This window comes from Corythoichthys intestinalis, chromosome 5, assembly GCF_030265065.1.
Source record: "Corythoichthys intestinalis isolate RoL2023-P3 chromosome 5, ASM3026506v1, whole genome shotgun sequence".
NCBI classification, from domain to species: domain Eukaryota; kingdom Metazoa; phylum Chordata; class Actinopteri; order Syngnathiformes; family Syngnathidae; genus Corythoichthys; species Corythoichthys intestinalis.
Genome location: NC_080399.1, coordinates 6783018 through 6807358, shown reverse-complemented (window position 1 = coordinate 6807358; position 24341 = coordinate 6783018). Strand labels below are relative to the sequence as shown.

The window sequence follows — 24341 nt, the reverse complement described above, 5'->3', positions numbered from 1 at the left end:
TCAATAGAACCGTTAGGTGGCAAGATAGCAAATATTAATAAAGTTAACAAAAAAATAAATCGCATTCATGAGCAATTATCGAAAATAGATCGAAAATTACGAACGGAGACGTCATAGCAAGGAAACAAAAGGTCGAGGCAGTTGCCATCGTTGTTTATCGACGAGAGAGTTGCATTCGTGTTTTACCAAAAAATCGCTAAAATGGTTCAAACCTGTCATGCTATGTGGTTTACAAATAGCCATTTGTCGCAATGTAGTACCCATGAGTTCCCGAATGCGAGAAAAAGAGCTGGACTATGCAGACAATGAGTAAAGTTCGTCCGTGCTAAGAAGGCTAATTTTGCAGACCCAGCCTCCGGCACGGTTTTGTGTGGTGCGCATTTTACACCTGAAAGCTATACGAACTATGGACAAATGACACCAGGTTTTGCTAAGAAATTGCTGCTGAAAGCAGATGCGGTGCCCACCACCTAAATGTCCCGAGATAACAAGAAAGAGGACGATGACTGGTTCTGATGAGACCACCCCACCGCCCCAGGCAAAGCAAAGGAGGGAAATGGCCAGAGTGAGAACTCTTTTATAATAAAAAACATATCATGCATTGGATATAGGACTGGACACATGTATAAATTATCGCTCGTAAAATATATAGAATAAATCCTCTAATCCCATTCATATTTGGGTCGGTTGGCAGAGCGAAAACCGATGATAGCACATTAAATGATAAATATTCTATACATTACTTTATTTTGCGGTCACGGTGTATCAGCTTCACAAAAAGAAATGCAAAACAAACCATTTGGTGTTTCTGTTGCCGCCGGTGTTTCGTAAGTGTGATTGCTCCCCTCAATGATCCTTTCATTAGGCTGCATTGGCTTTCGTTTGGGCTCAAATTGATAACCCAAAACACCAAAGAAAGGTTCATAACTCTCCTCGTCACCATTAGAAGAATGTTCGTTACGTCGGATTCGTCGCTACAACTAGAAACAAAATTGTCCGCCAACATCGCCGCCATTCAGTACTAAGCACTGAGCTGGTTGTTTCCTTATAGTGACGTCACGCACACAATATGCTAGATTTCCGGCATCTCGGGGCGGGTCGTTTTAGCTTGACAATCGACCTAATTTCTATCATTTTCTTGTTGTTGCGATGTGTGTAATTACACGAAGTGGCATGATATGAATTCAAAAGGTATGCGTTGATGGATAAATGATGGAATATTAGCATTTCCCTAGGTGTTGTCATACCCTTTAAGGCTCCCCTGATGGAGGTTTGAAGTCAATCGATTTTTTTGCCCCTTGGAGAATGAGCCTGTCTCGTAAAATTAGCGTATTTTCTGTTCCCAGTAGGGGGCGGCAGGCCTGATAAGTAATATTTCAATGCAGTCGTGTTCAGGCTGGGATTAAAAATAAAAAATAAAAAATTTTTAAAAAAGGGCCAATTTTAGCACCCCGCCCAGGTCAGGCCCCTGAGTGAAAAGTCACCATTTTCATAACTTTAAATTTCATATGTCTCATGAACGGTCTCACCAGATTTGAGGAGGATCCAACTAACAAATTAAGCCAATGTATCAGATACAGTGCTGCTCGAAAGTTTGTGAACCCCACAGCGATGGTCAGATTTTTTGTAAAAAAAACTAAAATAACCTTATTAAATGTTAAGTTATACCCAAATCCACAATACTGACATTCCAAATAATGGACTGAAACAAAAGAAATAGTTATATTGTCATTCTTTATTTAACAAAAGTGGTTGATTTAAGAAAAACTCAGATATCATGTGTGCAAAAGTATGTGAACCCCTTCAGTTAATAGGATATTGCGCCTCCTTTTGCAGAGATTACCTCAACCAAACGGTTTCTGTAGTGACTAATCAGCCTCTCACATCTACTTTGGGGGATTTTTGCCCATTCTTCCTTGCAGAACGCAGTCAGTTGAGAGAGGTTTGATGGGCGTCTGGCATGAACTGCTCGCTTCAGGTCCCGCCACAGCATTTCAATGGGATTTAGGTCAGGACTTTGACTGGGCCAGTCCAGAACACGAATCTTCTTCTTTTTCAGCCATTCCTTGGTTGTATTGCTGGAATGCTTTGGATCATTATCATGTTGCATGATCCACCTTCTGCCAAGCTTTAACTTCAAAACAGATGGCGTCAGGTTATGTTCTAGGATTTGACAATATTCCTCAGAATTCATGATTCCCTGGACTATGTGGAGTTGTCCAGGTCCTGAGGATGAAAAGCAAGCCCAGATCTTGACATTCCCACCTCTATGCTTCACTGTTGGGAGAAGGTTCTTTTGGTGGTATGCAGTGTTGACTTTTCGCCAGACATGGCGGTTTTGGTTGTGACCAAACAGTTCAATTTTGCACCTACATCAGTTGATGAAAACTCTTTTTAATTTAGTCTCGACAACACAACTGTTAAAAAAACAAAAAAAAACTACTGAATTGATTGATTAGGAAATCAGGTTGAAATAATAGAAAATTCCAAAATGTTGAGGGGGTTCACAAACTTTTGAGCAGCACTGTATGTACCTTGCAATTCGATAAATCTCACATTCAATCCAAAATACCCAATTTTTTGTTAGGTTTGGAATATGGATGCAAGAGACTTTTTGGGGCAGTTTTGCACAAGGTATCGACTCCCCAAATTTCACCGCTCTACATGGAAAAAACCTAACAGGAGAGGCCTTTTTGAAAAATTCAAGGGGGAACCACTGAGCCATTTTGTCACGTTTTTCGCAAGGTCGCAAGATTATCGAAATTTACGCCAAGCCTTTTCTCCAAAAAGTATGGCGCTGTAATACTACTTTTAGAAGTAGTAAATGTCGAGTAGATGTAACGTATTACTACCCACCTCTGTTCAGCTTACAGTAAGGTGGCCTTCATTGGGCAGAATTTACAGTTGTTGTGTATTCTCTATCTTTAGTACAGCACTTGGCTTAACAAAAGAATGATTCTCAGAAACAGAGCGCGGGTGTTCTAAGTGACTCGGAGAACAAGAAGAAGAAGAAGAGGAGGAGGTGGTAGAGGAAGAAGCCGAGGTCAGCGCAAAGTCTTCAAATAGCCAGCAGTGAAACCTCACAACGTGCATAAGTCGACAAACAAGTCTGCCGTTAGGAGCCAAATACATATACCGGGCTTCTCTTTTCTATGTCTTTTGTACCGAACCCCCAAAAGAAAAATGGAATACGTCCCTTCAAAAATAGAGCCGCTTAAAGTGCGATATTAAGGGAATTTGAAGAGAATAAATGTTTACGAGGTAGGACGTTTTACGAGAATAACAAGAAGAAGGCCGTAATAATACAAACAAAAAAGTCCTAGTTGGTATAATAAACTTGTGATTTATGGGATTTGAGCAAAATATGAAATTGTTTGGAGAGGATTAAGACGAAGTAATAGAAGAAAAAACTACAATTATATATATATAAAAAAAGTGATTTTATGAAAATAAAGTTTTATTGAGTGAATATACTCACGAGAAAAAGTGGAATCGGCCGGCTCCCATGGCATAAACGAGCTGTTATGAGCTGATGGCACATTCACTCATTGATTTTGGACATTTTAAACATATGTGACTTCACTATTAGTTGACGGGACATGGGGCTGATCCGTAGAGGGCCTATCTTAAAAAACTTTCTAAAAAGATTTTCCAAAGCAAAGCCGCTAGGGACCTAAAACTCAAATACGGACTTCCCTTAGGCATATACAGTGGGGAGAACAAGTATTTGATACACTGCCAATGGGAAAACCCATTGGCAGTGTATCAAATACTTGTTCTCCCCACTGTATGTGTCTCCATGAGCAGCGACATCAAAAACTTCAAAGTCGTTCCCAATAAAATCCCGATTATTTTTTTTTTCCCACAAGTATAATAAAACTAAAAAATGGCTATAAAATTCTCAAATTTTACGCTAGATGCACAATAATCACCAAATGCAGAGATAATCACATATATTTTCGGTATCAATACCAATATTCAACATATCATATAAGTTTTTGCCCAAAATAGCAACTTTTTTTTTTTTTTTTAATTCAGTGCAAGTTTTCAACAGGTAATAAAACACTCAATTTTCACATCAGAAACTTTATACTTGAGGAAATTATGCAGAATCATTTTAATTTTACAAAAAAAAAAAAAAGAGCAAAATATGCATTGTTCTACATACAATCACAACTTATTTAGGTTGAATTCCGCTATTGTGTAGAAAATCCAACAAGGCGTCCATCACGTAACAAGTAGCTTTTTAAGTTGGAAATTCTTGCAAATAAATGCTTAAATCGAGTAGTTTCTATAGATTTGAACGTAAAACAGTCTAGATTCTTGTATAAAAGCAAAAAAACAGGCAGTTATCCTTCGTTTTACATAAATATTTCAAGCTAAAGTTACGGTATTGTGTTATTCCAACATGGCGGCTGTCACGGAGCAAATAGCTTTTTTGAGTTCACAATTCTTGAGAATAAATGCTTAAATCGGGGAATTTCTATAGATATGAACGTAAAACAGTCTAGATTCTTGGTTAAAAGCAAAAAACGGGCAGTTATCCTTCATTTTACGTAAATATTTCAAGCTAAAGTTACGGTATTGTGTTATTCCAACATGGCGGCTGTCACGAAACATAGCTTTTTTAAGTTCAAAATTCTTGTGAATAAATGCTTAAATCCAGGAATTTCCATACATATGAACATAAAACAGTCTAGATTCTTGTTTAAAAGCAAAAAACGGGCAGTTATCCTTCATTTCACGTAAATATTTCAAGCTAAAGTTACGGTATTGTGTTATTCCAACATGGCAGCTGTCACGAAGCAAATAGCTTTTTTAAGTTCACAATTCTTGAGAATAAATGCTTAAATCGGGGAATTTCTATAGATATGAATGTAAAACAGACTAGATCCTTGTATAAAAGCAAAAAAAACAGGCAGTTATCCTTCGTTTTACATAAATATTTCAAGCTAAAGTTACGGTATTGTGTTATTCCAACATGGCGGCTGTCACGAAACATAGCTTTTTTGAGTTCACAATTCTTGTGAATAAATGCTTAAATCGGGGAATTTCTATAGATATGAACGTAAAACAGTCGAGATTCTTGGTTAAAAGCAAAAAACGGGCGGTTATCCTTCATTTTATGTAAATATTTCAAGCTAAAGTTACGGTATTGTGTTATTCCAACATGCGGCTGTCACGAAACATAGCTTTTTTGAGTTCACAATTTTTGAGAATAAATGCTTAAATCGGGGAATTTCCATACATATGAACGTAAAACAGACTAGATCCTTGCTTAAAAGCAAAAAACGGGCAGTTATCCTTCATTTTACGTAAATATTTCAAGCTAAAGTTACGGTGTTGTGTTACTCCAACATGGCTGCTGTCACAAAGCAAATAGCTTTTTTAAGTTCACAATTCTTGAGAATAAACGCTTAAATCAAGGAATTTCTATAGATATTAACGTAAAACAGTCGAGATTCTTGGTTAAAAGCAAAAAACGGGCGGTTATCCTTCATTTTATGTAAATATTTCAAGCTAAAGTTACGGTATTGTGTTATTCCAACATGCGGCTGTCACGAAACATAGCTTTTTTGAGTTCACAATTTTTGAGAATAAATGCTTAAATCGGGGAATTTCCATACATATGAACGTAAAACAGACTAGATCCTTGCTTAAAAGCAAAAAACGGGCAGTTATCCTTCATTTTACGTAAATATTTCAAGCTAAAGTTACGGTGTTGTGTTACTCCAACATGGCTGCTGTCACAAAGCAAATAGCTTTTTTAAGTTCACAATTCTTGAGAATAAACGCTTAAATCGAGGAATTTCTATAGATATTAACGTAAAACAGTCTAGATTCTTGGTTAAAAGCAAAAAACGGGCAGTTATCCTTCATTTTATGTAAATATTTCTAGCTAAAGTTACGGTATTGTGTTATTCCAACATGGTGGCTTTCACGAAACATAGCTTTTTTAAGTTCAAAATTCTTGTGAATAAATGCTTAAATCGGGGAATTTCTATACATATGAACGTAAAACAGACTAGATCCTTGTTTAAAAGCAAAAAAACGGGCAGTTATCCTTCATTTTACGTAAATATTTAAAGCTAAAGTTACGGTATTGTGTTATTCCAAGATGGCGGCTGTCACGAAGCAAATAGCTTTTTTAAGTTCACAATTCTTGAGAATAAATGCTTAAATCGGGGAATTTCTATAGATATGAACGTAAAACAGTCTAGATACTTGGTTAAAAGCAAAATACGGGCAGTTATCCTTCATTTTATGCAAATATTTCAAGCTAAAGTTACGGTATTGTGTTATTCCAACATGGCGGCTGTCACGAAACATAGCTTTTTTAAGTTCAAAATTCTTGTGATTAAATGCTTAAATCCAGGAATTTCTATACATATGAACGTAAAATAGTCTAGATTCTTGTTTAAAAGCAAAAAACGGGCAGTTATCCTTCATTTTTTTGTAATTATTTCAAGCTAAAGTTACGGTATTGTGTTATTCCAACATGGCAGCTGTCACGAAGCAAATAGCTTTTTTGAGTTCTCATTTCTTGAGAATAAATGCTTAAATCAGGGAATTTCAATAGATATGAACGTAAAACAGTCTAGATTCTTGGTTAAAAGCAAAAAAGGCCCAGTTATCCTTCATTTTATGTAAATATTTCAAGCTAAAGTTACGGTATTGTGTTATTCCAACATGGCGGCTGTCACGAAACAGCTTTTTTGAGTTCACAATTCTTGAGAATAAATGCTTAAATCGGGGAATTTCTATACATATGAACGTAAAACAGACTAGATCCTTCTTTAAAGCAAAAAAAAAAAAAAACGTGCAGTAATACTTCATTTTACATAAATATGTCAAGCTAAAGTTCCGATATTTTGTTATTCCAACATGGTGGCTGTCACGAAGCAAATAGCTTTTTTAAGTTCACAATTCTTTAGAATAAATGCTTAAATCGGGGAATTTCTATAAATATGAACGTAAAACAGTCTAGATTCTTGTTTTAAAGCAAAAAACGGGCAGTTATCCTTCATTTTATGTAAATATTTCAAGCTAAATTTACGGTATTATGTTATTCCAACATGGCTGCTGTCACGAAACATAGTTTTTTTAAGTTCAAAATTCTTGTGAATAAATGCTTAAATCGGGGAATTTCTATAGATATGAACGTAAACAGTCTAGATTTTTGGTTAAACGCAAAAAAAAAAAAGTGCAGTTATCGTTCATTTCACGTAAATATTTCAAGTCAAAGTTACACTAATTTTATCCATTGATTTTTTTCACAACGTTTCAAAGTGCATGCATGGTCTTATTTATATTTTTGAGACACTCTTGCCTGCCTGTATGCAGTAAAACCTTCGTCATGTTTCTATCTAAATCTGGCGTTAGAATGCAGCGTGTTTGAGTTTATCACAGTGAAAGCCAACTCAAGGTTCTGCCTGGATCGGCCCTGACGGGAAGGCGTGGCGCAATGTTTGTGGGAGTTGTCTTGTCAATTGATAGTGGAGTCTATAGATATGCTTCAATTCGGTGCCCATTGGTTGTCCCCCTGTCGCGGATTGCACGGAGATGGGTATTACAGAGCTCGCCTCGCACGTTAGTCTTAGCTCAGCCAGCAGCGTGGCTATAAAGTATAGTATAGGAGTATATAAAAATGTGTGGGGGATAATTAAACCACGAAAGTGAACTGCGAGGTACCCTAAGTTACACAGGCGGGTGAGCAGTTTCACTTTCATTACTTTTTCACCTGTCAAATTGTCGGCACTTCCAGGAGAGTGAGACTCACAAACAGCTGCCTTGAGAGACTCCACCTGTCTCAGCCACTGAGATGCACACGTCCACCTAGTTGTCCCTTCTTGTGGTTTCCACTTCCAGGAAATATACGGAACGCCAATCCATGTTTCTATTTTTTTCCAAGTGGTGAGTGCACGACTGAGCAACGACTGTAACACCTCAAGTGACAATGTTAGGCTTTTGTTGTTTTCTCAAGATTTGTATCAATCACAACTCAAATATATACTGTAATGTATGTACACACATAGACGCAAACACTCTGTACGGCTCTCATAGACTCACGGCTCTCATAGAATCACATCTTTAAATATGTTGGGTGTTTTGGCTCTCTCAGTCAAAAACATTCCCGACCGCTGGAATAAAGTCATAGTATTTCAAGAATATTCTTGAATTAAGAACAAGTTTTTCTTTTAAGATTAAATATACGAACGTTTTGCTTAAAATAAGTCTGTTAAGCTTATTTTCAGCTAGCTGTTTTTCTTATTTCAAGAAATCTCAATGAGTAAGTTCGACTTGAAGCACTGTAGCAGTGGCAAAATTAGTGGGGTGTTCCCCACCTCCACAAAATTGAAATCTTTTGACATTATTTACAGTGGCTGCTGCTGGCGGGAAAAAAAAACTTCTAATATCCCTCGCCTTTGAAGGGGGCGGGGGAGGCGGCATGTTTTATTTCTGTCCGGCTGTGAATGGGTGTGTGTGTGTGTGTGTGGGTGGGGGGTCATAAGCCAATCAAACGTGCGTTTCAGGGGAAAAATGGACTGGCACATTCAACAAGTCAAAAGGGGTCAGTGTAAGTGAATATAATAAAAGTACTGTAATTGATTTAATAATGGTAGGATCAATTCTGTTAGGTTTTGTGTTGGTTTTCTCCTAGTGTGACTTGTCCCTGTGATTGCCCATTGATTTCACCTGTTGTAACTCCTAGTGTATCCTCCAATCTGCATCCTCCTGTGCTCACCTGTTCCTCGTTATGTCGTTACTCCTTGTCTGTGTGTGTGTGTATGTGTGTGCGTGTGTGTGTATATAAGCTCCCAGTTTCTTTTCACTCCTTGTTACGTCATTGTCTATGTCTGTGTCAAAGTCAAGATCCTGTCCAAGCCCTCGTGTTCTAAACCCTCCGGTTAAGTAAGTTTTGTTTGAACCTTGCCTTTTTGATCCTCAGTCCTTTTGGTTGTACTTTGTGCTTTTTGTTAGTTATAATTAAAACCTTTTTTGAGTTCTCTGCCACCTGCCTTGCATAATTGATTCCCTGCATTTGGGTCCATACAACCTGCCTGCCCACGCATTTCCTGACAAATTCTATCCTTACAACATATAGGAAGACAATCTAAATGACCTATATAACTGAAGTCATTATATAATGCAAATAAGGTTGCTTAAAAGTTGGTGGGGATAATTTGAGCATCCTGAAAAGTTGTGTTGTGTTATGTCCCTACCGTCCATATGCAAACCTACGCCCTTGATAGAATTTCATGGGACAAAACTGACAAAATTACACTTTCACACAATGAAAAGCAGTCTGTGTGCACCTTATATAATAGAGTTCATTTATTTTCCCCTCAAAATAACTCAAAATATTGCCATTAATATCGAAACCCCTGGCAACAAAAGTGAGCACAACCAATAGAAACTACGTACATCCCTAAATGTCCAAATTGAGTACTGCTTGTCATTTTCCCTCCAAAATGTAATGTGACTCGTTACAGGAGTGCTGTCAGCATTGCTGCAGAGATTGTAGAGGTGGGGGGTCAGCCTGTTAGTGCTCAGACCGCCCTCTACATCAAATTGGTGTGCATGGCTGTCACCCCAGGAGGAAGCCTCTTCTGAAGACGGTACACAAGAAAGCCCACCGGTCACATCAAACCACATGGTTCCAGTAATCCATGTGCTTTGTTGACATGTCTTCAGCAGACTGTTTGCGGGCTTTCTTTCTAACTCTATTATATAAGCTGCACACAGACTACTTTTCATTGTGTCGAAGTGTCATTTTGTCAGTGTTGTCCCATGAAAAGATATACTTAATTATCTGCAGAAATGCGAGGGGTGTAGTCACTTTTGTGATTCACTGTATGATAGAATCATATCTTTTTAAAAAGCATAATGTATTGCAATAAACATATAATTGTACGATTCAGTCATGACTGATTAGATTGACAAGAAATATTTAGATACTTTGCTATTTTTCATTTATTTCCCCAATGTGCATTAGTCACATACTCTATTATGTGTACCTCAGTATTGAAACGTAATATCATGGGTCTTTAGCCCATAAAGGAGGAAAATGAGCTCAGCAGTCTATTCTGATGAATGGCCGTAATGGCACTTTGAGCATCACGCTGGCCCAACAAAAACAGACAAACGACACTAGTGCAGGTTATAAAGATGACAGGTAGATGATGAAAAGATCAAGGACCAATTTCAAGATGGAGCTGAAATGGACTTGAACGTTCACAGGTGAACTTCTTTTGACCCTGAATTAAAATTCGGAGAGATTTCTAGCAGCAAAATGTTTGCGTAGTCAACTGTAAAACTTTAATTCTTTGGCTGGCATTGACTGCACTAGACGTCCAATCCATTTTGACTTTGAAATTCGCTCCTCCCAGTCAAAACGTTTATAGCACAGTCAATGGTACTGAAAAATAAGCAATCACAGTTAGTCTTCTTGGTCTAAATGAATTATACGGGAATTTACCAGGATATAAGTCGAAGGAACTTAAGTGTTTCGCGTACTGTTAGGTTGCATACCAGCATGTTGCATCAACAGAATCCATTTGTCCACCTCTTACTCATCCTCATTGTCTAATTTTGTATCAAAGTGCATCCTAGTACATCCTTGTGCTTACAAGCGAACATTAATCATGTCCCCCAGGAAAATGCCAACCAAAGACAGTGGTGAGTAACAGAAATGAATGTTCGGAATTGTAACAAAGCGAGATATAATATGAAAACCTGAAAGTGTGTGTATGATTAGAGATATTTTTCTGATTATTTCGCCATAACCCTTTACACTCCAACCATTTTTTGTGAAATTAGGGGTTGATTTTTCTATGAGTACTTATAAACTAAATAAACAGTTCAAAAACTGCTTATTACTGTATACATATTTTTATTTCTGAATCATCAAAGGATTATGTCATGAACTGTTTTCCAAAATTTGTACATTTTTGAAAGTGCCATTGTTGAAGATGTTGAAGAATTTCAAAAGCCAAATATGGAAAATCACACACATTGCTTGATTCCTGATAAACTATAAATCTCAGTTAGGTTTTGACAATGAATACTAAAAAATTAACATCCTCACTTTAATTTGACATATTAGCTTGAAACAATGAAATCATACATTCAATATGTCAGTGTCAATTATGCAATGTTGTGAAACATCGCAAAACATAATTTTTATTATTATCATCTACCAATGATTTTTTTCATGTCTCTAATGAATTTTAGCAGTCCCCCCCCCCATTTGTCATTGTTTATATGGCCGACAATCACACTGTTCAAGGTAGGTCTGGAGGGGTCAAATGTTATGTAATTTGACGGGATCTTTGATATCATCATTATAAATGGCAATATTTTTTTCATTTAGTTACCTTCCTGGAGAGGATAAATGCCATTGTTGATTAGCGCCTCTTCCTCAGAATCTCTGTCCCTCATTAAACTCCTCATCAAACTCTGCATAAATGACTGTCTGTACTCGCCTCCTACAGATTGGTTGGATCTCGGTTGTTGTTCCACACCTTCTTCTACCCCTGCCTTGTTGTTGTGCTGCCATATTTCCAATATAATTGTGCTAAAAACTGAATACTGCAGCAGAGCGCACGTATAAAATTTTGCGCATGAAGATGGCTGATGGGCCGTTGGGGATCCCCTGGCGTGTCGGTTGGGGGGCTGCGGCTGTGGCTCGTGGGCCGGGTGGGCGGACGGGGGTGGGGTGCCCCCCTTGGATCCGGTATGAGCTGCGCTGAACCCCCCACCCACCCGTCCACGGGCTGGCTGGGTGGGGGCCTTGGCCCTGGGTTGGCGCCTGCGTGGCATCTCCCCTCGTCTGGCTGTCGCGCGCTTGGCAGGGTTCAAGTGCGACTGGATGTGATAGGGCGCGCTTGAGTGGTGGGTCCCGGTGCCGGGATTGGCGATGGGGTGGTGTAGGGTCGGTCGCCAACAGACTTACACTCACAAAAGATTCACACGATTACTGGGTTCTAGATCACAGAGCTGATTTGTGTACACCAGTGGTCTCAAACCGGTCCTCAAAGGGCCGCAGGGGGTACTGGATTTCATTCCAACCAAACGAGACAAATACCTTTTCACCAATCTGGTTTCTTACAAGTGTAATCAGTTGATTGCAATCAGGTGCTGCTTATGTTAGTAGAAACCTCATTGGTTGAACTGTTTGTGCTGGATCTGTTGGAACAAAAACCAGGACCCACTGCGGCCCTTTGTGGAGTCGGTTTGAGACCGCTGGTGTACACTCTACCCCTTTCAATCACATAGCTTATAGACTCCCCCACCCTGTCTTCCTCTTTCCCTGCTCAACAGGCCCCCCACATGGTGTCAACCGGAAATACATCTAGCTGACAATAGCACCAACATATTCGTAGTTAGTGTAGACGTTCAATGTATTTCTTGTTGTTGTTTGTGTTTCTTTTCTTTCTTCTCTTGTGTTTCTTTTCTTCTGTTTCCCCATAACCCCTTCCTGTTCGCTGCTTTGTCATAATAAACGAGGTATGTTGAATGATCACAATGGGAGTATGTCATACTCTTAATGTGAAACATTAAAACTGTTCAGACCAACCGGGCACTTAGACTTCCATTCTCTCTTTAAAAAAAAAAAAAAAAAAAAGATGGTTCCCACAGACGTGAACTTCGACTGAATCTTTCCTGTCACTGCACAAAAAATGACGTCGTTATGACGAGTACAACAGACATTATAACCCAGGGATATCAAGGGGACGCCGGCGTCCCTGAATGTACAGCGTGGTGTGTAAAGGGTTAAAAATGATGCCTTGAATTAATATTGTGGGGTAACGTGGACATCATGGGAAGGGTTGCACACATTAACTGGAATTAAATTACCGTAATTTCCCGAATATAACGCGCACTTTTTTTCCCCAAAATCAACTTGTAAAATCATGGTGCGCATTATAAATGGGCACATGGATGGAGACAGAAATATGTATATGGCGGAAAACACTCAGGTGACTTGAAGTTCCGCTCTGAGACCCCCAATTTGGCCAACTTCAAAATTGTCCGATATGCACATGTGATACATCATTGGAAAGCTTTAAATCTCAATTTTCTGGGGGAAGAAAAATTTTGAACAGGAGGGAATTTCTAAAAAAAAATATTTTTTTAAACAGCAAAACCCTATCTGGAGGTTAGAGCACACGAGAGCAGAATTAAAGACGCCATGACTTTAAAGAGATATTATCGCGTACTTACCTTGCTTTGATCCAAAAACTCCATGTAGCATGTATCACTGAGTGTCAAGACACATCTCTGAATGGCCACAGCTGGATTTTTTGGGGATTTTATGGGTGAAACATCGTAATATAACAAGGGTCGCGATGCAGAAATGGCAGACATCAAAGAGTGGTCGAGATGTTCTTTTTCATATATTTACCCTTTTAAACATTTTTTTTCAATTTTCTTTGTTTGGATCGATTTATCATCTAACACATCGGAGAAAATGCGTCGGTAACAAAAAAAAATAAAATTAAGCGTTAGTTATGAGGTAGATATCCGTGACTTTTTTTCAGACGCCATTATTTTCATTGTGACATAATTTGTTTAAAAGTTTAAAATATGTTAGTGAATAATATTTTAAAGTCGTTTTCTTTTTTTTTTTAAACGAAATATGAGATCAATTAATGATTCTAAGCTAAAAACGACAGACAATTTGAATAATAAATATATTTAATTACCTTCGTTTTATGGCTGGGTTGAAACAAAAGCGGTTGCGCGACGTCTGTAAACAGGGGTTTTCAGGGTAAAACGGACAAATTAAAAATAGTTTGGGGGCTTAATGCACCATGAATCTGCTATGGCAGCATAAAGACATATTGTTCAATCAAACACAACAGTTGTTTTGGCCTAAAATACAGCAGTTTCTTTTAAAAAGGAGTGCAAGAGCAGAAACTGCTTTTTCAGTCTTGTCTGTGTTTTCCGCCATATACATATATATATATATATATATATAAATATATATATATTAGGGCTGTCAAACGATTAAAATTTTTAATCGAGTTAACTACAGCTTAAAAATTAATTAATCGTAATTAATCGCAATTAATCGCAATTCAAACCATCTATAAAATATGCCATATTTTTCTGTAAATTATTGTTGGAATGGAAAGATAAGACAAGATGGATATATACATTCAACATACGGTACATCAGGACTGTATTTGTTTATTATAACAATAAATCAACAAGATGGCATTAACATTATTAACATTCTGTTAAAGTGATCCATGGATAAAATGTTATATTAAAACGCCTCTTAATGTTTTCGTTTTAATAAAATTTGTAAAATTTTCAATCAAAAAATAAACTAGTAGCCCTATTCTGTCCTCAATGTGTGTGAGTACACAAATTGACAGATAGCGAACATAAGTTCCAAAAAGAAATCAGACGGTGTGGCAAAGTTGCATGGGCTTTACTGAAGTCATCTCTTTTTGACAGGAGCACGTTTCTTGTATTTTTGTAAAACTGAAAATAACAAGGCAATGTGTCAATAACTTGCATAAATCACACACGTGTCCATTTGAGCAGTAGCACTAGCCAATTAGCTCACAAGCATCTAACAATGTAACTGCATTTCACCATATATGTGAACAAATTCAAATACACATCATCAATAACTATCTAATGCTCATGAATATAAACAAAGGAGGAATATAACTCACAAGCGATGCATGTATTAGACACAAACAGTGTGATGGGGCTATGAGAACTGCCACTGAATACTGGATGCGGACGTTAGCTGGTCTGAATAGCACTGTCTATTAGTGTGAGTTCACGTCGACATATAATCACGTCAGAAAAGTGCGCCGAAACCCAAATAATCCGCTGCACTGAATCGCCAGCAGAGGGCAACATTACGCCACATAACATATGCAAGTCACACCCAAGCACCAGCAGAGGGCGGAAAAACTCCATAAAACACAATTAACAAGTTGGCCTTTCACTGTACTGACATTTAAATCTGTCTGAGCGGGCATAGTGCGTTAATTGCGTCAAATATTTTAACGGGATTAATTAAAAAAATTAATTAACTCCCGTTAACGCGATAATTTTGACAGCCCTTATATATATATATATATACATTATAAACGGGTACAATAATTTCCCCAAGATTTTACAAGTTTGGGGTGCGCATTATACACGGGTGCGCCTTATATTCGGGAAATTACGGTATGTCTTATGGAGAAAGTACATTAATGACACGGGCACATTCACGTTATGAGCTTGGTCATGGAATGGATTGTGCTCATATTATGAGCGTCCACTTTGTTCCTCATTACCTGTATGGAGACGCTGCTGAAAGAACCTCCGATGACGCCCGCAATGGCGAGCGGACTGTCTTCCTGCAAGGCGTAAGAACCATCCGGACAAATGAACTCTGAGTCGTCCACCTTGGTGAGTGACGCACGCACAAACTCCAGCGCCTGCAAAAACACGAGTGAAATTCAGCGTCTTTGCAAATCAAAGGAAAATTACTGTATTTGCGGCAACCTGCTCCAATGCGTAGGTGTCTCGTGAGCAGGTATCCAGGATGTGCACGCCGAGGGCGATGCCAGGCAACAGATTGCGGTCGCGATTGATGGCGTCGATGGCAAACAGCATGGCCTCCAGTCTCTGGATGCCTCGGTCTTCATTGACTCGACCGCACTCCTCCATGCCGGCGCCTTTCTCGTGCACAGGGAACAGGCCGCCTAGAACCAGGTCACCTTCCATGCGGATTTCCCGGCGGGATGGCGGAGGGTCTCCGACAGACAGCAGGACCTCTCGACACATCATCACCACCATGAGGGCGCGGGCCACCATGGTTGAGGTGTTGGGAGGGAGTCGGGTGAAGAGTGGAAGGTTAGGGGTGAGGGGCTAAGGGTGGAACAGCGAGGGTCACTTGGAGGCCCATGAAAAAGTCCAAGGGGATGGGAAGAGGGGCGCACACTGAAGGACACACCATGAGGATGTCAATCCTGCAAGACAGAAGACACATAGGCTAGGTTCATATCGCAGGTCTTAATGTACAATTCCGATTTTTTTTGTTTTTGATCTGTTTTTTTTTTTGGCTTGCCTGTTCAGACTGCCTTTGTCCATTGATCCCGTTCAAGTATCACACACTAATTCGCAGTCCGAGATGCGTTGAGCAAACTGACCCGCATGCTCAGGAGCATCAAAACAAATGACTACAGATGATGCACACACACATATGGACAGTTTGCCCAGACTCCCGACCGTGTAAGCGATCTTGAAATATTGCTCATTTTGAGCAGAGAGAAAATCGAGCATTCTCAGGCTTAACCTCAATCCATTTCATTTTTTTTTTTGACAGATGTCAAGCCCGCCCCTTTCCCAAAAGCTGTTTTCAAGGCAAGCTAGGGGCTAACGCTAATGCGCAGCTGCATTGCTACCGTAGCGCCCTGTCTCTCTCGCTCTTTGCTGATGTAATTGTTAAATGAATTCGGATTTGGGGGACTTGAGAGTTCAGACTGTAGCCACATTCTGGAAAAATGTGGCCCAGATCAGATTTCAACCACATTCGAAAGTGACCGAGATGGGATTTAAAATAGTCCACTTTTATGCGACTTTTTCCGTTCACACCATCAAGTTAATGACTCACTCGAATCAGTTCAGTTTCAGTTGATTTTAGCGACGCTGGTGGACAGTAGTAGTGTTTTGCCTTAAGGAAGACTGCGTTTCCCATGAGGACCAGCGCACACCTGCATAATATGGTAAAATCAACATGGGCGCTTGTAGATGGATTAAACATTTTTGTTTCCAGCAGCTGTGAGAAGGATGAAAAGTAATAAGGTAAAAAATCCAGTTGTGGCTAAACAATAGCATATTATGGTTAGCAACCGAGTGGCTAAACCCCCCACCCCACCCAAACTCGTCCAAGCTAACGAGTTCGGTTGGGGGGGCATCACCCCAGCGTGTAAAAGCAGGGCCAATGTTTATTCTGTATATCCTGGTAAATCAACAAGATGGCATTAACATTATTAACATTCTCTTAAAGCGATCCATGGATAGAAAGACTTGTAGTTCTTAAAAGATAAATGTTAGTACAAGTTATAGAAAGTTTATATTAAAACCCCTCTTAATGTTTTAATTTTATTAAAATTTGTAAAAATTTCAATCGAAAAATAAACTAGTAGCTCACCATTGTTGATGTCTATAATTACATAATGCTCATGGTGCTTAAACCCATAAAATCAGTTGGACCCAAGTGCCAGCAGAGGGAGCCAAACACCAAAAAACAAGTAATAAGCGGACATTGCACTGTACTGTCATTTTAGTCTGTTTTAGCGGGGCATGTGCGTTAATTGCGTCAAATATTTTAACGTGATTAATTAAAAAAAATTATTACCGCCCGTTAACGCGATAATTTTCACAGCCATAGTAAAATGATAATGATTTCACTATTTTCCCCTTTCTCTTTTGTGTTTTTGCATTGCAAGCAAAATCAATGAAGATATTCCTACCAAAGCATTTGTAATTGCAATCATTTTCTGGGAGAAATTAAGCATTATCTGACAGAATTGCAGCGGTGCCAACACTTTTGGCCAGCACTGTAAAAGAGGTGTCATTCAACTAGTTGTTAGTCGACATACAGTGGCGCCTCCAGAAATTTTTCATAGGGGTGGCCTAAAATCTTGGGGTGGCCAAAACTAAAAGCCATAATTTCGGGTTTTCATTATATTATTGCAGTAAAAAGGTCAGGGGAAAACTATCAGAAAGACTTAAGAACACGGCTACTGATATACTTTGGTGTATTGTGTAAAATTTGATGTTACTAATGATTTAATGTGCATAGTCCATAACTGTCCAGTCAACATTTTGAGTTCTACAACAATTCTGTTTTATTGTGTTATGTATACAGTATATTAAGCATAAGGTGTACATTTAACTTGGGCTGTCAAACGATTAAAATTTTTAATCGTGTTAATCACAGCTGAAAAATTAATCGTAATTAATCGCAATTCAAGCCATCTCTAAAATATGCCATATTTTTCTATAAATTATTGTTGGAAAGGAAAGATAAAACAAGACGGATATATACATTCAACATACTGTACATATGTACTGTACTGTATTTGTTTATTATTACAATAAATCCACAAGATAGCATTAACATTATTAACATTCTTTCTGTGAAACGGATCCACGGATAGAAAGACTTATAAAAATGTGAGTTTGTATATTGTGACTAAATATTGCCATCTAGTGTATTTGTTGAGCTTTCAGTAAATGATACTGTAGCGACTTAACTGTTCTGCCCAAATGCATGATGGGAAGTGGTGCAACCATGACTGTGTGTGGTGGCTGCAAATGCTATATCTTCTCTGCGTTGGGTACACAACAGGGTATTAAGAAAAAGATCAACTCCTGTCATTCTTCCCCACGTCGCTTCCCACAATATTTATAGTTGCTGTGGGAGAGATGACGATGATTTTGCCAATTAAAAGCACGGTCTCAATGAATGCTTATATCTACTCCACTCACTTGACACTGCCTCTTATTTCTGTATACAAGTAAAACGGCGCCATTGTAGGCTGTTTGCGGCAATGCGTGTATGAGTCTTACTGCGAATGCGTTAATTGCGATAAATATTTTCACGGGATTAATTTTTAAAAATTAATTACCGCCCGTTAAAGCGAAAAATTTGACAGCCCGACATTTAACTAAACAAAATAAATGCATTCATTTGGGATGAAATGCATAACTGATGCTACAACAATCTAACGATATACTGGCAAGCAGGGTGGCCAGTGGGGTGGCCAACCAATTTATAGGGGTGGCCGTGGCCACCCCTGGCCACCCCCTGGGGGCGCCACTGTCGACATATCGTCACAAATGTTTTGAAAATACTTTATAAAGATTGAAAGGTTTCCTAGTGTTGCTTTAATTATTTAAAGTACTCTCTGACACAGGGGTCGCGTTAACCGAATATTTTCCGTCGTTGACCGTTTTTTTTTAAAACGGTGACGGAAAAAACTGAAGTCCATCCGTCATTTTGACAGGTTGCAATTCACACCCCAGACCACAGGGTGGTGAGTGAGCGTATTAATTAGCTATCGTCTATCTTGATGCATGACGTTGTTGGCCTTACTCGGAAAAATGTCAAGGCAACTGAGTGTTTGCCTGGCACGGCCAGACTGTTTTCCCTGTATTTTTCAAACACTGAGAGAAAAGTCTGGGACACAGCCTCTCGAGTAGCTACAAAATCAATCGACAAATCAGATTTGTTTATTTGCGTTACGTGTTCTTCACGAGCAACGTCACTCTTGCGCGCCGAAAATCGTCTCTACAACAACACGGATGGCGGGAGAGCCGAAAATATGGTCCAATCCGCGGTAAATTCAGTTTTAAATGAGCTAAAACACACCGACACGAGACATTGACAACAGTCTGTCTCGCACTAGCCATGTTGAATAAACTCCGTTCTCCTCGTATGTTTACTTCCGCGCGCAAGTCCCTCGTCCTGCCCTCGTCGCTTTGCTAACGGCACGTCTGCCCGTCGCTGATTGGTGCACTCCGCTGTCTGTTTGCCTCTTGTTAAGCTTGTTCGGACAGAAAATTAAAAATGAATGAAAACTAAATACTATTGAATATGTCATTATTATCATTTTAAAAATGTAAGTGACGGGTAAAAATAGATTATGACCGGATTTTTATGACACTGTCAGTCAAAATGACAGACAACGAAAAAGTCTAGCGCAACCTCTGCTCTGACATGACATTCAGTGAACAGTACAACCGAATCCGATGTAATACCAACGCAGTGTAAAAATCAATGGCCCTTTGGATTGTTCCATACAGAGACAATGTACCCCTAAAGGTATAGAACAAGAATGTACTTGGTATCACAGAGAAGGGAGCCATGACTAATAAGGATTTAGAATTGTTTGGAGATTGCGCCTTGGTGATCTCCAGTCAGCTATCCTTTAGATCACACGGTCAACCTTCTGCCTCTTCTTCAGGCTGTGTGTGTGTATGCCCACGGTTGTATCTGGATAAACCAGCTTAGATGGCTGCTTGATACATGAGACTTCTCATAGTACAAATCAGAAAAGCTGCTCTAATCTGATCTTCGCTTGCAACACTTCTCCACTCTCCTCCGGCAAGCGTGCGTGTATGTGTGTAACAAGGACATCTGATACTACCAAGTTCACGACTCAATCAAAGCTATCAGAGGCTGTGTTTTTGGCTGCCGCCTTGACTAATGCGATTCCGGACTTTCACAAATAGGTTTAATCGAGCGGAACACACCAGAAACACCTTGAAAATGTAGCCATTGGAAATCTATAGTGAGTCGATGCTTCTTGAGGTATTTCAGGTGAAATGAGGACAGCAAAAAAAAACATGGACTAGTTGAGGAAATTGGATGTCCGACATTTGCTGCTGCTCAGAAATACGGCACAGAAACACATTGTGGCACAATTACCATAATTTCCAGACTATAAGCTGCTACTTTTTTCCTTCATTTTGAATCCTGCGGCTGATAGTCTAGTGCGGCTTATTTGATGATATATTTGGGTTAATACTAGAGGTGGGAATCTTTGGGCACCTAACGATTCAATTACGATTACGATTCAGAGGCTACGATTCGATTATAAATCGATTATTGATGACACCCCCCTTCCCCCGCTATTAGCTGCTTTTAATGTTTTGTACATTAGTTACAAAAACTGTAAATAAAAAAAGAAAATGAAAAAGCCTCGCAGCCTCAAATAAACGACTATTTCAGTATTATGTTAACAGTTAAAAAAAAAAAAATAATATACCCAAATCCTGTTATTCCATAATTTCCCTTTTGTCTACCTTCGACATGTGAAAGTTTTTAAATTTAAATTTTAAAGATAGATTTAACTCAATATTTTACCGATTTAGGAGTATTTTAGATAAAAAGTTAATTAGGTTCGCTTGGAAGGTTCGCTACAACAGCCTTGCAGGGACGTCTGCTGCTTTAAGATGGCGGCTGTTTACTAACGCCCGCATCTAGCTTTCTGTACATGTGCTGCTAACGCCACCGAGTCTATTTTGCATCTAGTCCTATATAAATATGATGTCTACCGTACCATTATGTGGACGTACTTTGTAACAGCTGTCGGCAGAAATCAGGTATGTTGTTGTTTTTTTATCTCGCGGCATGAGTTGAGCTAGAGCCGTGAGTGGAGCATTGGCATTACCCGAGGTAATGACAAGCATGATTTTTAGCTACTCTCGCTCTGTTCCTCATTGCGTCCCGAAGACCGCGCAGCCTGCTGAGTGTGTTTTACTTCCAATTTACCAGACATATTTCAATAATCGGAATTTGGATGTTTGTGAATCGTTCTCGAATCTTCCACGGTCGAATCGCGAATAATCTAAGAATTGGAAATATCGCACACCTCTAGTTAATAGGTAACACTTTATTTGACAGCGGCGTCATAAGACTATCAGAAGACCGTAATAACTATGATATGACACTATCATGGGCATTACTGAATGCTTATGACAGATGTCATTAAGAGTCATCAGGCAAATTATATCACTAACCCCATTCATATTCAGCTTGGATCTTTTACATCCATTCAAAAGTAAGATAATTTGTCGGATATCACTAAATGACGAATGTTATAAGCATTCATTAATGCTCATGACAGTGTCATGTCATAATTATGATTGTCTAATGACAGTTTTATGGTGCCACTGTCAAATAAAGTGTTACCAAATACCATAACTAGCAATTAATGAAACAACTGGAACAGTAACTGAAGAAATATTAAGCATTGAACATGAATTTTGATTGTTATTTACAGCTGTAGCACTGAAATGCATGCTAGGAGGCATGTTGGACAACAGCAGTGTTGACAGCAGAGGTTGACTGTCTCCACCAAGGGAGCAGTGATGGCCAAATGACGCTTCTTGAAGCAATGAAGCTTTGCAGCCAATTGGTTCAAAACTTCATGGTCGTTCATTTGGTCTTATGACAGTCGTATGATGCCACTGTCAAATAAAGTGTTACCGGTGTTCGGCCATTCCGTACTACGCGGCGAAACGTCCTACACAATGCTCAGCGCGCTTGTGTAAGCATCCGCACGCATGCGCACATCGGTTAGAAGCGGCAAGTACTCACTATTTTTGTTTTTATTTAGTTTTTTAGAACCTTTTCATTGCCTCAAAAATACTTTTTGCATGTATTACCCTCTCATACTTTTAACCATTGTGTTTTTTTGTGTTAGCTTTGAAGCAGTTGACCACATTAGTCACGTCGCGTATTTAAACCATCTTTATTTGATATAACTACATTTAAGTAATTTCTTAAGGCATTTTTTAGTACGTTCTGCCTGTATGCGTCAAAACAAAACAAGTTTAGAGCGCATGGTAGTACTTTGGGTGTCAAATTCAACTAATGTAGCACGCTTCGCCGATGTAATTGATTTTGGCAGAACACCGGTTAATATCTTTTGGTGTAAATATATCCCATTATACAATGAGGACAGCTGAGGCTTATAGTCCAGTGTGGCTTATCTATGAACAAATGCCGTTTTCATGCCAAATTTGGTGGGTGGCAGCTTAGTCAGGTGTGCCTTATACTGCGAAAATTACTTTAGTGACTTTTCCAATCAATCTTTTCAAAAAATTAAGTGACTAACAACAAATTTATTGACATATTTTGTTGTTACTGTCACCAGTAGGTGAAAACTCTGGAAGCTGAGATCATTGTATTCGGTTCCATATGTCTATTTGCTCCTTTGTGTGTCTGTACGACTGTACACCAGATAACTCAAGAACAAATAAAGAGATTATTATAAAACCTGCAGGATATATTAGCACTGGTCGTCCCCGGGTTATGAAAGAGTTCCGTTCCAACGCTGGTGGCGTAACACGAATTTCCACGTAAGTTGGAATTAACCTTTTAAGTACCCCTAAATACTCCCCAAATCTCAAGGCAACTATCCAAAAGCATGTATTATACGTCATTGTACTCTCATAGCAAAGCTGTTGGACCTGATAAATAAGCCTTGACTTGTGTGTGGAAGTTCAACCTGCTTTATGCTTCCTGTGCCAAAATTAAAGCAAGAATCACAAAATAAAAGTCAACAATATTTAAAAAAAAAAAAAAAAAAAAAGAATAAATGACTAGGTACAAAATGGCGGACAAGACTCTGATGTCCTAAAGTCGAAATCACGTAGGTTGTGTACCTGGGGACTACCTGTAATATGAAATGAAAGATGTGATTCAATTTTGGTGTAATGAGGTCAAATGTCATAGGTCACAGAGGTCAGATAGGGAACTCCTGGCGGAGGTTTGCTTTCTCAGAGTGCTCATGTAGTTAATATTGTAATTCAAAAAGTCTCCAACTTTGAATGAGAGTTAAAGGGTAAAGATTTGTGCCCACAGAGTTAAATTCTGTCACAAAATCATAAAACGGAACTCAGTGAAGCAACTTTATTCTATCATTATTGATATCCTACTTATCCTGCTTATCAAACGATTGCTAAATTTTTAAAAATATTTGAAATTCTTTGAGCATGATCAAGTACAGTAATGCTAAAGTCTGTCTATCACTCGACATTGCCAATCTTTGCCTAGCTTAGCTGCCTGAAACTAAATATGCTTTCTCAGGTCGAAAAAGGTACTTGGTTGTTTAATTTCACACTTGATGTGTGGGCATGTACTCCAGGGACTCTATTATTTGTATACAAGCAATTAAAAAAGTCAATTTTCCACAATATGCCCTTCTCTTTAAAGAAAATGTTATTTTTAGGCTTTTGAATTAGCTGAAAGGGGATCTTATCATGCTTGGAACACTTAACAACAGGTTCTTTAATGCACCGCAACGTTGAATTGTGGAATCAATGACTTGTGGTACATAAAAGGTCACAATCAATGCAGCAAAGGGGCTGGGATCGCTTGAATTCTATCATCCACTTCTGTGCGTTACACAGAAAACTGATCTGATTGAGCTGGCCAAGCCCCGGCAGTCTGGCCCGCATGGAAATGACGGCCAAATGCAAGTCAAACATGAAGGTTGCAATCAGCCAACGGAATCAAAAGGTCACGGTTCATCGTCACCCTTAAATCCCATTTGCCTAAAATACACTCCCATTCAGGTGGTATATCCGTAACGGTATTTGTATAAAGATGTTTGTAGAGATAATGCGCCTAAACCAACAATTGACATTAAAACCTAAACAGAAGAAGTTATCATGTATCACTAGTGGTGGTGGGACATCAGTAACACAAAAGTTTAATATGCTATATTATACACTCACCGGCCACTTTATTAGGTACACTTGTCCAACTGCTCGTTAACACTTAATTTCTAATCAGCCAATCA

The 24341-nt window shown here is 38.9% G+C and overlaps 1 protein-coding gene across 1 annotated transcript in view; it reads right to left on the bottom strand.

Annotated features, from left to right (window-relative positions):
* Positions 1-24341, bottom strand: part of grm3 (glutamate receptor, metabotropic 3) — a 144903-nt gene that overhangs the window by 82737 nt on the left and 37825 nt on the right. The window contains exons 3-4 of the mRNA XM_057836602.1: positions 15523-15989; positions 15312-15455 (exon numbers count right to left, since the gene is read on the bottom strand). Of these exons, the coding sequence (XP_057692585.1) occupies positions 15312-15455; positions 15523-15834 (456 nt within the window). The 5' untranslated portion in view covers positions 15835-15989. The remainder of the gene's footprint in view (positions 1-15311; positions 15456-15522; positions 15990-24341) is intronic.